Source organism: Carettochelys insculpta, chromosome 1 (assembly GCF_033958435.1).
Source record: "Carettochelys insculpta isolate YL-2023 chromosome 1, ASM3395843v1, whole genome shotgun sequence".
Lineage (NCBI taxonomy): Eukaryota > Metazoa > Chordata > Testudines > Carettochelyidae > Carettochelys > Carettochelys insculpta.
In genome coordinates, this window is record NC_134137.1 from 274,257,705 (window position 1) to 274,272,996 (window position 15,292).

The 15,292-nt window shown below is 46.1% G+C and overlaps 1 protein-coding gene across 2 annotated transcripts in view; it reads left to right on the forward strand.

The window, feature by feature from the left end:
- Nucleotides 1–15,292, forward strand: part of CHST11 (carbohydrate sulfotransferase 11) — a 263,614-nt gene that overhangs the window by 118,723 nt on the left and 129,599 nt on the right. For both annotated transcript variants that reach the window (XM_074983836.1, XM_074983837.1), the window contains exon 2: nt 7,310–7,395. In XM_074983836.1, coding sequence (XP_074839937.1) covers nt 7,310–7,395 — 86 coding nt within the window. The remainder of the gene's footprint in view (nt 1–7,309; nt 7,396–15,292) is intronic.

A 15,292-nucleotide genomic window follows, 5' to 3' on the forward strand; every position in this document is an offset into this window, starting at 1 on the left:
ATCTACCCTGATACCCCTGGTTTACATAAACTTTAGTCATAATTCCAGCATACGTCCGGAACTCTTAGGCTGTGTCTACGCTACAAGGCGCTTTTGAAAGGCGAGCTTCCGGAAGGCACCTTTTGAAAGACCAGGCTTCGAAAGAGCGTGGATGCACCCAAAAGCAGATTGACGCACCAATCCATTCTTTTGAAAGGGAACGTCCACGCAACTGTGGAGCCCATTCAAAAGAACAAGCCAGGAAGCGCAGCAGAGTCACATGGTGGACAAGCCCTTCCGGGCCCCGCAGACAGCTGTTCACTTAAAGGCCCCTCCCAAACAGCCCTGGCCTGCACACACTGAGGGCCACCAAGGCATACACAGCAACACAGCCCATGTGCCCGGAGATACTGCCAGATCCAATGGTCACCCATGGATGCCATCCAGCTCCCTGAAGGGGACACCAGCTGCAGAGTGGTCAGGCTGCTGGCCATAATAATTGCCACAGCCCTCCTCCTCCTCTGGAGGCCAACAACCCCCTCTGCCCTGGTCCTGCACGCCCTTGCCATGGGACGCCGCCTGCGCCCCATCCCTCATGCCATCCGGTGTCTGTGGTGCCACCCCACCAGCGCTGAGTGGTGGGACCAGGTGGTCATGAGGGAGTGGGATGATGAGCGGTGGCTCCAGATCCTCAGCATGAGGAAAGAGACTTTCCTAGAGTTGTGCTGCCGGCTGGCCTCCGTCCTTGGCCATCAGGACATGTGGATGAGGCCCATGCTCCCCCTGGAGAAGTGTGTGGTGATCGCCATTTGGAAGCTGGTCACCCCGGACAGCCACCGCTCAGTTGGCCACCAGTTCAGGGTGGGCAAGGCCGCTGTCAGGGTTGTCCTGCTCGAGGTATGTGCAGCTGGGGTCACATGCCCACCTTGGAGGGGATGGAGCCCCCAGGAGAAGATGACCATTAGAGATGGGGGAGGGGACAGGGGCACCCTGACACGCACTCATTGTGCGCAGGCCCTCCATCCCATGCAGGTCACCTGAGCCATCAATGCCATCCTCCTGCAGAAGGTCATCCACCTCGCGGACCTTGATGCTGCCATGGAGAGCTTCACCAGCCTGGGCTTCCCTAACGGCTTCAGGGCCCTGGGTGGGACCCATATCCCCATCTGGGCCCCAGCCAAAGTGCAGGCCTTTACATTAATAGAAAGGGGTACCGCTCTGTGGTCCTGCAGGCCCTCAGATTCCCAGGGCCACTTCCTAGACATTTACGTGGGTTGGTTCAGGTGGGCCAACGATGCCCAGATCTTCCAGAACTCCTGGATGGACTGCAGACTGCAAGAGGTGACCTATGTGCCCCCACGGGACCTCCCTGTCGGGGACACCATCATGCCCCAATGCTTAGTGGCTGATGCTGCTTACCCCCTCCACCCATGGCTCATGTGTCCCTACATGGGACAGACTGACCCACCCAGGAGCTCTTCAGTGAGCACCTGAATTGGGCCTGGGACATGCTGGAGCGGGCCTTTGGCTGGCTCAAGGGGCTCTTCCACTGCCTACTCACAAGGCTGGAGGTCAACCTCAGGAATGTGTCTGTGGTGGTGGCCATGTGCTGCGCTGTCCACAATATTGTGGAGAGCAAGCAGGAGCGCTGCATCCCAATGTGCGCCATTGAGGCAGCACCTGGGTACAAGCAGACCCCGCTCCATGCCCCATGCCACCTGGAAAACCGGGATGGGGTACAGGTGAGGGAAGCCTTCAGGGCAGCCTTCAATGAGGGGTGCCAATGATCCTCCTTAGGGTACCCTCCACTGTGACCCCACACACATGCCCCGCCACTGCCCTGATACATGCGCCCCTCACCACTGCCCCCACATACACACATCCCCCCACACCTATCACATGGGACAATGGGGTGTTGGCAAATAAACATGTTGAAACTTAAAATGATCTGTCTTGAAACACTAATACAAATGGGGTGTGAGGGTCTATATACAGTGGTGAAGAGGGAGAACTATGTACAGAGCATGGGAGGGTGGGGGCAGCAGAACCTGGAGGGGACCCTTAGTCCTCTGTGTGAGTGGGGGCCCCTGACCCACGGTGACCACGGGGGCCCCTACCACCCCGAGTCTGGGGGGCCCTGGTGGGGCCAGGATGCTTGGAGTTTCTGGGCTTGTGTGTCTTTAACTGCAGCTGAACAGGCACCAGCCAGAGTCCCTCGTGCTGGTAAGAGCATCTCCGCACACCAGCTGGCCAGCGCCACAGAGTACTGCTCTTCTACACTGGCCCTCTTTCAAAAGAGTGTTTGGAAAGGAGGGCCTCTTCCTGAGATGGGAAGAGAAGAGCAGTTTTGAAAGTCGCACCGCGATCTCTCAAAAGTAATTTTGAAAGAGCGTTTTGTGGACGCATCGTGGGTTCTTTCGAAAGGGGCCCTCTGTTCAGTTTCACTTTCAAAAGGGCTTGCTAGTATAGATGTGGCTTTAATGTGAATTGTGTATGTACGTTACTTGAAGATAATAATCAGTGCATTATTAGTTTTCCAATGAGATCTTAGGTACAGATTATAACATCAGTGAAGTGGGGTATAATGAACTGGTCAGACCAGTGAAAATGCATTACGTGATACCTGTGTGCCTCTTAGGATGCTCATAGAGTCAAAAGAACACGCACACAAAATTGATGTAGGAAACTTGAAATCAAGTGGGAATTTATTTTCTAGTGTCAAGGACTCTATCTGTAGGCTCAGTTTTGATGTTCCTTATTTCTGTTAATAATTTCAACAAAAAAATTGAGAAGGACAACTAACTGTTCAGTCATCATTCATTTTGGTCCCAAAATAGGCTATCAAAGTTGAGGACAGCTGTAAAAAATGTGTGTTCCGTTTTTGGTAAGGGAAATATTTTATAGTGAGAATTGTTTTGTGAGATGTCGAAGACCAATTCCAAACAGGTATTTCCAAGGTGCACATGAGCAGATGTATATAATCTTGTTCAGCATAAGCATGTTCTTTTACTGAACCTGGCAAACTCAGAGTCAAGCCGTGCATTTAAGATGCCACGTTGCTGTGTTAATTCCTCAGTCTCAGTTTAAAGATTATATTGGAAAAATAAGTCAATTAATATTGGGACTCACAATATGAAGATTTAATGGCTTCAGTGGCTGAAGTCCCACACTAGCCTGGAGCTGTTTCTTGGGAGTGAATTTTTGGGGTTGTTTATGTGCATCTGAAAATCAAATCTTGTACAGGTCTGAATGTTTGTTTTTTAAGCTTATGGCTGTTACTGCTTCTTGTAAGCAGTGCTTTTTTTTTGACATGGTACTTGCCAGTACTGAGTACCAGCACTTTGGCAGACCCCAGCTGCCGGAACCGTGGGTGAAGGGTAGGGGGCCAACTGAGTACTGGCTCTTTTTTTATAACAGGAAAAGCACTGTTTGTAAGCATTGCTGTGCTGAGCTCTGCCTGTTACGCAAACTAAGGAGGGGGACATGTATGTGTTTTATTGCAAGCCACAATTAATGGAAGTGAAAAATGAAGTAATAAATTAAGGAACAGCACGCTGCAATTCTTTTCTGTCCAGTGCAATTGAGCATTTTGGAACAAAGAATCTGTGTGTCACATGCTGCTTAATCAAAATCAGATCCCTTGGATACAGTGAAGCATTCTTTTCTCCTTTGCTCCTGTGCGTTAAATATAAATGAAAGTAGGTTGGGGAGAGTGTGAGTGAAGGCTGCACATTGTGGTGTTGGCTCTGTTTTGAGAAGCAGTTGAGTGAGCGACAAAGTGAATTTCAAAGGATTTGCTCAGCTGTGCTCTAGCACAGGGATGTTACTGGGCAGGGATGTTATACAGTAGGGTTGCAACATTCGTGAAGGTTCGGGGCTGAGAACCCTTGCGAATGTTGAATTTCATGAATATTTTACCTTTCCTGGGCAGCAGTGGAGGGAGGCGGAGACCCGTGGCGAGGCCGTGGGGAGCCGGTCAGTGGCTGTGCCATGCCCCTGAGTAACTCTCAGAGCCCTGGGGAAGCAGCCACCCAGCACTCAGAGCCCAGGGGAAGCAGCCGCTGCCAGCACTCTCAGCCTCGGAGTAGTTAAAAAGAGGGGGGATTGTAGTGGAGGAAGGATACCAACGTAATGAGAGCAGGGAGGAAGCTGCATAGTTTTAAATGCTGCCATGTTTGGCGGAGGAAAGGGAAAGAGATTTCCTTCCTCGTTTTACCTGCTGGCTGGGTGGCTCCCAGAACCACTCTGATGCTCTTCACTTCTGCTTCACCCTGGTATGCCACAGAGAATCCCCCTGAACGTTTATGTACATTGAGTCCGTGAATAGGATTGCACAGAACTGAAACCTCCGTCCCACCCTCCCTTGAGGCCTTGCCCCAGAGCCCTCACCCCCGCTGCACTTCAAGCCTCCTGCCCCATGCTCACTTTCATCTGGCTGAGGCATGGCAGGAGGGCGAGGGCTCTGCCTGGGTGTGTGGGCTCTGGGGTGGGACCAGGGATAAGGGGTTCAGGGTGCAGTAGAAGGTTGTGGGCCTGGGATAGGGCGATACAGGGGGAGGGGCCAAGGGCTCCAGCTTCTTGTGTGAGTTCTTGTGTGGAGCTAGGGATGAGGAGTTTGGAGTGTAGGAGGTGGTGTGGGCTCTGGGATGGGGCCAGGGCTGAGGGGTTTTATGTGCAGGAGGGGCTCAGGGCTGTGAAAGGCAGTGGGAGAAGCTGTGGGGATGTGGGGGCTCCAGGAGGGAGGTTGGGAGTGGAAGGAGAATCCAATTAGGGGAAGCATGTTGGGGTGCTGGAGGGAGTGGAGGGTGCAGAGTCCTGGCAACCCTTACTGTGGCTCTCAGAAGCAGCCACCAGGTCTCTGTGGCCCATAAGCATGTCATGGGTAGTCTAGGAGATGCTGTGCCCTGCCTTTCCCACCTGCAGCCACCACCACCCCTGCTCCCATTGGTGTTTTTGGCCAGCCAGTTGGAGCTGAGAGGGTGGCATGTGGCGGCTCCCTGACTGTCCCTGAGCTTAGGGGCTGCAGGGACCTGGCTGGTCGCTTCTGGGAGACACATGGGGTCAGGGCAGGTAGGCAGCCTGCTTTAGCTCCAGGCCCCATTGCGTAGCTGACTGGAGGTGCCAGGGTTGAAAACCAGGAACCTGGCAACCCTATCTGTGAATCTGGGCAAATCCAGTATTTTATGTTTGTGATGCATCTAGGTTTCTTTGCCATTCAGTGCCACAAAGTTTTTATTTATTTATTTATTTATTTATTTTACAAAAGTTTATGGAATATTTTTAATTTTAAATTTCACTTTAAAAACTTCACCCCGCGGGGTTTGCAACACACCAATGAAGCACTATGCTAGTGCAAGAGAGGCCAATAGTGAAATTGAATAAACACTGACTTGAAGTTGAAACAGATTATCTATATTCAAAAGGCCAAACTGAAAAATGTAAACTACAAATAACAGAAATGATGAAAAGGCATATTTAAAAATGCTTTGTGTCTGTGGTGTTATTGTCATACAGAGTAATCAACAGTTTTCAGTTAGGTTTTTTGTTTGTTTTTTTTTTTAAGATACGATAGCCCAAATATTTAGCAATTAAAATATTTAGCTGCGTGAGTAAAAGTGTCTGGAATTTAGTCAGGTATTCAAATATGTAAATTAAAATTATAGCCTATAGTAAAATCCAATATTTTAATTGTGAAGACAAATCAAAACATTTAGCATGTGTTGTTTACTAGACACATGCATCTGAATGTCATTACAGAAAGCATAGCTGCCTTTGTGTTCAGAAAGGCAATGTGTCACTTGAATAGATAATTACCTTTTAATTTAAAAATAAATACCAAATGGAGGAGGGAATCTATTTTTTTTCTCAAGACTAAAATTATATGTACTCTGCCATCTCTGCAGAGACTCTTCTGCTGCTCATACTACTTGAATTATTAATTATGATTATGGATTAAGTACCAGCTCTAGCTCCATTCACTAGAAAAGCATCACTGCATTCTACAGCTATTTCCCCAAGACTGCAGCACAGTATTGTTGGAAGATATGCTGTATTGAGATATTCTGAAAGAAGCTGTAGTCCTTTTTATATAAAGGGTGTTCATAACTATATTAATACTTTGTCTAATTCCATTTTAATGGTATTGGACTCTCAGGAAAACTTGTCTCCCTTTCCAATTAAGACACATTTTAATCTGGTTTCTCATGTACAAGATGATCTCCCAATCCAGGAGGGATAGCTCAGTGGTTTGAGCATTAGCCTCCTAAACCCAGGGTTGTGAGCTCAGTTCTTGAGGGGGCCATTTAGGGATTGGGGGTAAATACTTTTAAAAAAGAAAAGGGGGGGGTGCGGGGCAGTGCTTGGTCCTGCCAAGATGGCAGTGGGCTGGATTTGATGACCTTTCAGCTCTATGAGATGTGTATCTCCATAGTATTCCAGAGGGGCTGGACATTTACTGAGAAAGCTCAAGTCCTTGGTTTCTGCATAGGTGCAACAAGTCTGCCTGCACATGTCTGTGTGCAGAATCAGGACCCAAATTAAGCACCTTCCCTGGAAACTCTTGTAATACTAAAACAGCAGCATTTAGGAAGGAATGCATTGATCAGCTCTTTTGAAAACCTGCCTGTGCAGAATTGGACAAACATATCATTATTGATTTGCGTTGTTAGGCTGGCACAGCCCAGGATAAGAGTTCAAGTAGCTGAGTCTCTTTTCCCAGACGATACTGTGCCCACCGCCCCCCTCACCAAAAAAAAAAAAAAAAAAAAAGGATTCCAGTTGAGCCAGTTTGTATGTCACACATGCAACTACCTGTTTGTAGTGGCAAGAAACTGAAGCCATAGGACCAAAACTTCAGATCCTGGTACCTAAGGTTAGGCAGTCATGCTAAATCAGTCATCAGGCATCTGGTTGCAAATCACTGATTTTCAGACCTGCTGGGCACAGTGCATAGTCTGGCCCTCTGGAGACAATGGGAGACACAGGTGCTTAAAATCAGTTCACTTCTATTTAGCGGCTTAAATATGGTTTTAAGAGTGTAACTTCGGGCGCCCAGGCATGAAGAATGCTGCCTGATGATTTTACTTGGTGGGAAGGGGCAAGGGATGAACTGCGTTTGGGTGGCTCCACACCCATAATATTCCAAGTGTACCCTGCTTGAGATCTCTGCTAGGGCAGGTGAAATGGATGCTTAAGCAACTCAGAATTATTTCTAGAATTCCCTGCTATTTCAGGAAACCCCTCTCTTCAACATATGTACTGTGTGCTCTTGTTTGATTTTTTTAAAATTCAGTCTTCACTAATCTGTATTCATTTCCATTTTATCCTGTAGTAATACGTAGGAATCCATTTGGAATGGACATCTGTTGTCGGAAGGGGTCACGAAGCCCTCTGCAGGAACTGTACAATCCCACCCAGGTAAGTGTCTCAGCTTTGCAGGCCAGCCAGCAGACACAGTCTGTATTTACTTGCAAATCTGTGGGGGGGGTTTTTTTCTCCCCCATAGCATAATCACATTCCTCTTGGGAGGGTTTCACCCAGAGACCTCCACAGATAAACCACAAGCTTCTACAGCCTGAGCTACAGGACTGTGTCTCCTACCTAGAAGTAGTAATAGAGTTTTCTCCTTTGTAGATCAAGTTATTGTGGGTTACAATGGCACTTCTATAAGCCTTTTTTGTTTTAATGTTATAATGCGTATGGCTTTCCAACCAGACCAGATGTCTTTCAAGCCAAAGATGCTTGCAGGTTTATGACCCAAGCAAGCTGAATATTTTAGAGAGAGGCAGATCATGACATCTTTACACTGAGTGCCAAGTTTTGCCCTGATTATTGCCAGTGAAATCAGGAAGGGATAATTTAGTGTGACTAGGGGTGTCCTGAGTTGTTCTCACTGTGATATTCTTCAAAAAAGCATCCCAACTTCAGGTCTCCAATTTCTGCTGCTGCTTACTTAATGCCCCTTGTGCTTGTTGGATTGGCTTGTTTAAGCACAACACTTCCTGCTAGCAACTTAGAGGAAGTACTGCCATTGGGAGAAAATGGCAGCTGACTTTTAAGCATATTTATTATCTCAGTTAATACATTTTGTAAAACTCAGTTAAGCTATTAAGGAAAGTGATTAACCTAATAAATCTAATTCATTAGATTCAATAAGGCAGTAAATGCTTTAAATACTAGTTGATGATAAAAAACAATCACTATATAGTACACAAAATAAGTGCAAAGTGATTTTAACACACACATAAGTGCTGTCAACAAACTTAAGATATATTGTTATGCAAAGGCGTAAAGTGCAGGCATCCAGTAGTTTTGTATTAATGAGCATGCATTAGTTTCCTAACTAAATCTCAATTCTACATGTAGCTGAGAGCACTAAATTACCCATTTTCATGATAATACTCGATACAAGTGATGTACAGTGAATGTTGCTAAATGAAAAGTGCACTCTCAACAGGAACAAACACTCTGCAAAAGAAAAATAATAACCTCCTGCCAAGCTTTTAAAAAAGGCGGGTAGGGGAAGAAAGTTTGGTCTACTGGGCCTCAGTTGAAATCTTGTCATTTAAGAGTCCCATGACCAAAGGTCATCCCACATGAAAAGGGTGTTAATCACAAATGCCTTGCAAACTTGGTGAACTACAGGTTTGCTAACATTTTGCAAGCAGTGAACCCAGCTGGCATCTCCCTTAACACTTTCCCCTTCATTTCCACATCTTGGTCGAGGATTCAGTAAAGCATCAGAATTCCTTTCCAGTCCCTCTTGTGGAAGCAGCCAGAAAAGTCAATGTTTGAACAAGTACAGCGTTTCTTGCAGCCAATGTTGAACTAAGCAGTTGATTTTTTTTTTCACATACACAAAATTTCCATCAGTACACTGGCATCTTCTGTTCTTAGCGCGTTAAAAAAGAGCAGAATATTCAGCTGCTTTTGGGATGAGATTTATGAGCAGCACATGCTTCAAAGGTATTACAGTAGACATTTATCCTGTTAGCATGCAAAAGTATATATTTCAAAGGAATATGGTAACAGCAAGACACGCTGGCTGGAGGGGGAAATATTAATGACAAGTTGATTTGGGGGTCTCCACTGAAATATTTCCTATTTCCTTGCCCCCACCCCACCTCCCCCATTAAGTCACAGATAGTCTTATTCATAAGACAGAAAAAAACTCTCTCTTGACTGCCTGTAAAGTAGCAGGATAAGAGGCCTGAGTGTGGTTTGGAGCAACGGTTCTCAAGCTGAGTCAGCATCCCCCAGGAGGTCGCCAGTAGTGGTCAGGGGAATCATGAGCATGCTCTTAATCCTTTCTTTCCAATCTTCTTCTGATTAGTGGCTCACAACACTAAAGTCATGATAATTAAGAATGGGCCAATAAAAAATTTTTGGCTAAGGCCAGCAGAAAAAAATCTCATTCTGTTCTGAAAAATGTCGTGGGACGTTTAACATTGTCCAGGCATATCGTAAATGATTGCAGGTGTTCAAGGCTCATCCGAAAGATGATATGCACATGAATACAAAGCCACCATAATCTGGTATTCTGTTTAGCTACTTTTATAAGATAAAGGGCTAACGGTACTTGAAACTCCAGGGAGTCTACGTAATTCAAACACCGGACTGAACTGCTGAGAGAGCCGTGCAACGTTTGGAGGGATTCACGTTAGATACGGGTGTAAGTCTTTCACCATGTGCAACTTTAAATTTTTAATTAGTCTAACTCTGTGTTTTTTATTAGAACTGCATGCTGTAATAATTACAGAAGCCCATTGGCTAGTTTGTGACCATCACCTACAGAATGCTAAAAAGCAGCTTTCATGATTTTCCAGTCTAGTCATCTGTTAACTAGTATTGGACCTGCTCGTCTGTTAGACCTGCTTGTATTGTACATGGTAGTACCAGTATTAGTCCTTCTTTCAGGGTTGATGCAAATGCTGCCGTCCATGGAAACAGAAGCAGGATTGTGCTGTCTGGTAATACGTGTGATAACTTTACTGTTGGATTTAGATAGCACCATGATCCTTGAGACGATTTCTGTAGGCAATGTCTAATACACTCAGCCGTTTCTCAAGAAAGTGTTCTTGTTGTATATTTGGCACAGAGATTGCCCTGTATTCGTAAAGCCTGAGGGAGATGAATTGATTTACACCAGCTGAGGGTTTGCTCTGAAGTAGATGCTCTACAAATATAGGCCAGGATATGTGGTCTGCTCTCTTCTTGCATGGAATTAGTAGGCAATGCTTTTGTCTCTCTGTTAAATCTCTTAGTTTGATGCATGGTTATAAAAATGGTTCAGCTTCGCTTTTATCTTGCTGGTTCAAATCCGGTGAGGACCAGACTTTTTTGTTGTTTAATGAATGTCCAGTGGCCTACATGAAGTTTAGCATTTGGAGGTTTCAGTCCAGTTCTCTGTGGATAGAGGCCCTTGCTGCAAAAGATCCCCACCAAAACAGGCACTAATTGACATTATTTAATCGTCTCACAAGGGAAGTAAAAGGTTTAATGAATACAGATAGAAGGAAATTCACTGCTCAAGAGAGGGGCTAGCACAAACACCTTGCACCACTTAAGTCCCTCTTAAGCTCTGGCCCCACTGCATGTCCCCACAGATTAGAACAACTTCCTTACCCCTTCACACGGTCCCTCTATGTCTGGTTTGAAATATGATAGTGCCGTGTGTTGGAAGCTTGCATTCTTTATGCTGTATGTAGTCTGTGGACAGAGGACTTCATGCTTCTGGGTTTTCCATGCAGAACATTCAAATGCACTAGTATCCCGTGAAAGCAATATAGTCAAACTTGAAATGAACTGACAAAAGAGGATAGGCTCCTTCTGTCACATGACTCCAAAGGGAAGAGGGACTGGCTACAGCTTCAGGTGACTAATGATACTCCATACCCCTGGAGGGTTCTGGGCAGCTGCAGTTCCAAGCACATCCTGCAGGAAGGAGGTGGCAGCATGCAGGAAATTCCCCACAAGCCCAAGCTGTTTCTTCCTTTGGATCCTTAGGCGCTGGGCGCTAGAGGGTGTGAGTGTTTGGGCTGGTGGGTACATTGAAGCTAGTGGGTGCATTGAGGCTGGGTTTTGGGGGTAACAGATACAAGTGTCTAGGCTGGGAGGTCGCTACAGCTGGGCTCTGGGGTGTAGGGTATGAGTGTCTGGCCCCCTGACTGGGCTTGGCTGGGGAGAGGGAGGAATGAAGAGGCAAAGAAGCAGGCCCTGGGTTCTCATAGGGGTTAAACTCTGTGCCTGGAAATACCTTCTGTCTGTACTGGCATGGTTGCTGACATGTATTTGAAATAAGTTACCACAATAACTGAAACTGGCACGATAATGGGCCACATCTTCCATGACTGAACTGACCTCATCAACTCTGGCCCTCCTCTTGGCTGGGACTGCCTCCTTTTCAGGAGCCTATATATTTAGACCCTCCTCCGGAACCCCCACTCATGCCTCTGATGAAGCGGGTCTTTGCCCACAGAGCTTATGCTCCAAAATATCTGTTAGTCTATAAGGTGCCACAGGGCTCTTGTTGTTTTTGAAGATACAGACTAACTCAGACATAGTGTTATTTTGACAAATAAAATAAGCATAGTTTCAAAAGATTGTGTATGGAGTTTAATTTTTGGATGCAGAATTCCCCCAGCAGTGAGTTGCTGTACTGTGAGTGTGTCTGGGTGGGGGTGGAACCATAGGCGTAACTGAACAAAGACTGAGGGTTTTGTATGAATGCGGCATAAACTCATTTTGTAGTTTGTGCTTTGTAGGTCAAACCTCAGGACTTTGAAAACATAGGTAAACAAGTACATTTGCAAAGCATATTCTTAGAAAAATGCCACATGCCACAGTGTCTTGTAATTACAAGACTTTGTACAGCCCCGCTGCTCTAAAAATAGCAGTTAATTGTGGAGCAGCCCATTGAGCTCAAGTCGCTGAAAGTTCAAAGTGAGCCAACAACATATTTGAGCTTGAACTCATCAGTGGGCAACACTGATCTGTTCAGCCCAATTGAAAACTGTACCAAATTCTCAGTGATTAATAGTTAAAATGGACAAGTGTTGAATGCGCGAAAATGGGGGCCAAGACCCTGCGTGTCTATGCAGGCAAAATTCACATGGCATTTTAAAGGGGTTTGGCCTACACATAGTCTTATTCTATTAATAGACATTTATTCTTTATTTCTCACCTTCTGAGAAGAGTTCTGGATCTACATAGAGGCTGCAGGATAAAAATCCTGGAAATTTTTATGCTTCCCTTTCTAACCTTAGATTTCCTGAGTTTCATTTGAAAACCATTTGGACAGTTTACCAGAGGTCCAATTTTCCAGGATTTAGTATTCTTTTCAAAAGTTAAATCCAGCTTTTTGAAGAGCTGAATTTCTTGAAGGTTACATTTGTTGAGGCCTGAGCTGGGATGCTCAACCATTTGCTACAGCTAGTTGAGTTATGCAGAGGTCCCAGCATGGACCCTAAGGTGTCTTGGAGCCTGACATTTTATTGGATTACTGCTGGAGGATGAGCATTCTTTTTTGCTGTGTTTTTTTTTAAAATCACATCCTGCCAGATGGCCCAAAGAAAGCAAACTGATGCCTTTGAAACCATACAGTGATGCAGCCTCATTTACCTCAGGCCTCAAACGTTTCCTTTCTGGAGATGCTGCATTATCACCGTGGGACTTGGCTTTCAGTGTATGTCAACCCAGACCAGCCATAGGCACCTCCATGTGAGCTGATACTTTTTCTTTTCTCCTTTAGCCTACCCATCACAAGGTGACTCCATGGTCTGTGTTGTGGGTTGACTCCTTCTGGTGGTGCTTCCAGTCACTGTTTGGGACCCAACTGCCCTCTGCTCTGCTGAGCAGCTCCTTATAAACAGGGCTGCCCCAACAAGCCGACCTTTGATTGGCTCCTTACAAGCCTCTCTCTGATTGGAGTGGTTTGCACAGACTCCCTCATGCATGATTTTAACCCTTCCCTTGCTACAGTGGCACAGTCGCCGTTCTGCATGCACTCCATATCTATTGCTAGATGGATGTTACCTTATCAATCTAAACTTCATTTCTAGGATATCTAGTTGCCGTGAAACCACAAGTTCAAATCCCAGTGATGTCAACTTGGACCATAATATTTCTGAGGTAGATGCATTAAATACCCTATGTAACTTATTATGCATGATAGAGCTTTGGATCTTAAAAGCAGGGTTTCTAATCTGGAAAAAAAATAAGTGTCTGGGTATTTGAAAGTTCTGTTTTTATTTGCTGTGAGAGGATTGGGTTGTCAGTACCCTCAGCCAAAATTTTTCCTCTCCTTACTTGGCTATGATGTTGTGTGCACATGCTGGCTGCTGTCTTCAACCTCAGAGGTAATTGTGCCCACTCAGGGAAACTAGGGTGTTGCAGCACCCCAAGGTTTTGTCTGGGGTCCTGGATGATGCCCCCAGCTCTAGCTATGGCACTAGCCTTCGTTGCCTTTTCCCTGTCCACGTTTGCCCTCCTCTAGCCCCAGTTCTAGGGTGTGTTGAGGGGCACAGAAGAGGGTAAAAGGGGTTGGGCATAGCTCAGCACCTCCACTCTAAAATCTCTTCTACCACTACTGTCATTGTGTCAAGGGTTGTTATAAAAGTCCTGCAATAGCCTTGCAAGACAGAAAATGACAGAAGTTTTACTAAGAAACACAAGAAATCAATGGCTGAGCATCAGTATGTTCAAAGATAAATTGTTGTAACCGTGCCCATGCATTTGTGTGTGTGTGAACTTTTATATGCCCTCTTTTTTACTAAGCATGCTAGTAAGTAAAGTCGAGGTGCACGCCCATAAGAAGCAGGATAACCTCTGGCTCCTGTTTTTACGTGCAGATGTGCTCTTGCAAATATTAGTAACATGGTGAAAGCAGCTCATAATAGCTATTGTTAATTGATTTTTTTTGTATGTGATCAGGAAGGGGTAAAACACATAATGGGGAGCTGATGAAACAAGAGAATACAATGCCAAATGCCAGTTGCTTAATCCTATCGCTGCAGACCACCAGGTAAATGATAGCAGTGTATCTAATTATCCTATGTTGAAGTAGCAGATGTCCAGCAATGAAAGAATAATTAATTGATTTACTGCAAGGATGACTCCTTATGCACATATATTATTTACTATCGTGCTTGCAAGTAGTAGAACACCAGCTGTCTGGCAGAGAAATACTATGTTAATCTTAGCATAATTGTAATACTAGTGAGAATACTTTATAATTAATTACAGATTAAAAAATAAGAGCGCATTGCAGAAGTTAGGGAAATCGCTTGTGGGGAGAGGTGTAATGGGGTGTTGCTCACCTCTTACCAACATCCTTCCCTGCCCCTGTGGCCACCCTGGCAGAGCACATGTGCCTCTCTTTCCTCTCTGCCTTACAGGGAGTCTTCAGCAACTCAGCTGTCTGGCCAAGTCACACACAGTCTGCAGGTGAAATAAAAAGCAAACTCCTTTTGTGCCTACATGTCCCACAGGGATCTCTTTCAGTGCCCCCTGTAACATATCTTTACCTGCAGCCCTGTCTCTGGGCTGGCTCCTCAGTCAGTGCAGCAGGGTCTAGCACAGTACCCGGGTTTGAACGGTGTCTCAGCCTCTTTTGATCCACCTCAAATTGTCCCTGCTCTGTTATGGAACAGTGCTGCAGGGCTCTGTCCCTGGAGACAATGTCTTCACTCTCTTGGGAATCTTTCTGATCCCAGCTCTCCTGTTGGGCCACGGAAGGAGTTTGGTTCCCCCTTCTGGGGTGCATCGAAAGTCCAGGCCACTTCTTCAGTGGCAAATGGGAGGCAGGGGATCTTGGCCCATCCATTACACCAGATCCCAGCTCAGGGATCCTAGGGCAGCCATCTGCTGTGTCCCTCTAAATGAACTGAATCCTGATACAGTTCCCTAGGCTCTTCTCCATGGCTCCCGTATATTCTTTACCCTTCCCTCAGAGCCTTCTCCTGGCTGAGTGCCAGCAGCCAACCTGAAGCTCTTTCTCTGCCCTCTGGTCTCTGAGCACTGCTCTGTATGAAGTCCTGTTGCTCCGTCAGCCAGCCTGACATGCCATCCACGCTCCTCCAGCTCCAGAAAGGAGCTGAATTTGCTCTGGCTCTGTGGCTATTTTTATACTAGCCTGCTGGGACATCACTGGCAGTTCTCTGCAGCCCCTTTTGATTGGCTGCACCCCACACAGCCACTCAAGGCAGCTTGGTGTGCCCTCTCTTTCCGTGGTGGGGTGTGGCAGAGCTGCAGGCCCTCTAGCAGGCAGGAGGCCTGAAGCTCTAGTCCACCCTAACAAAAACTGGGTTTTCTTGCA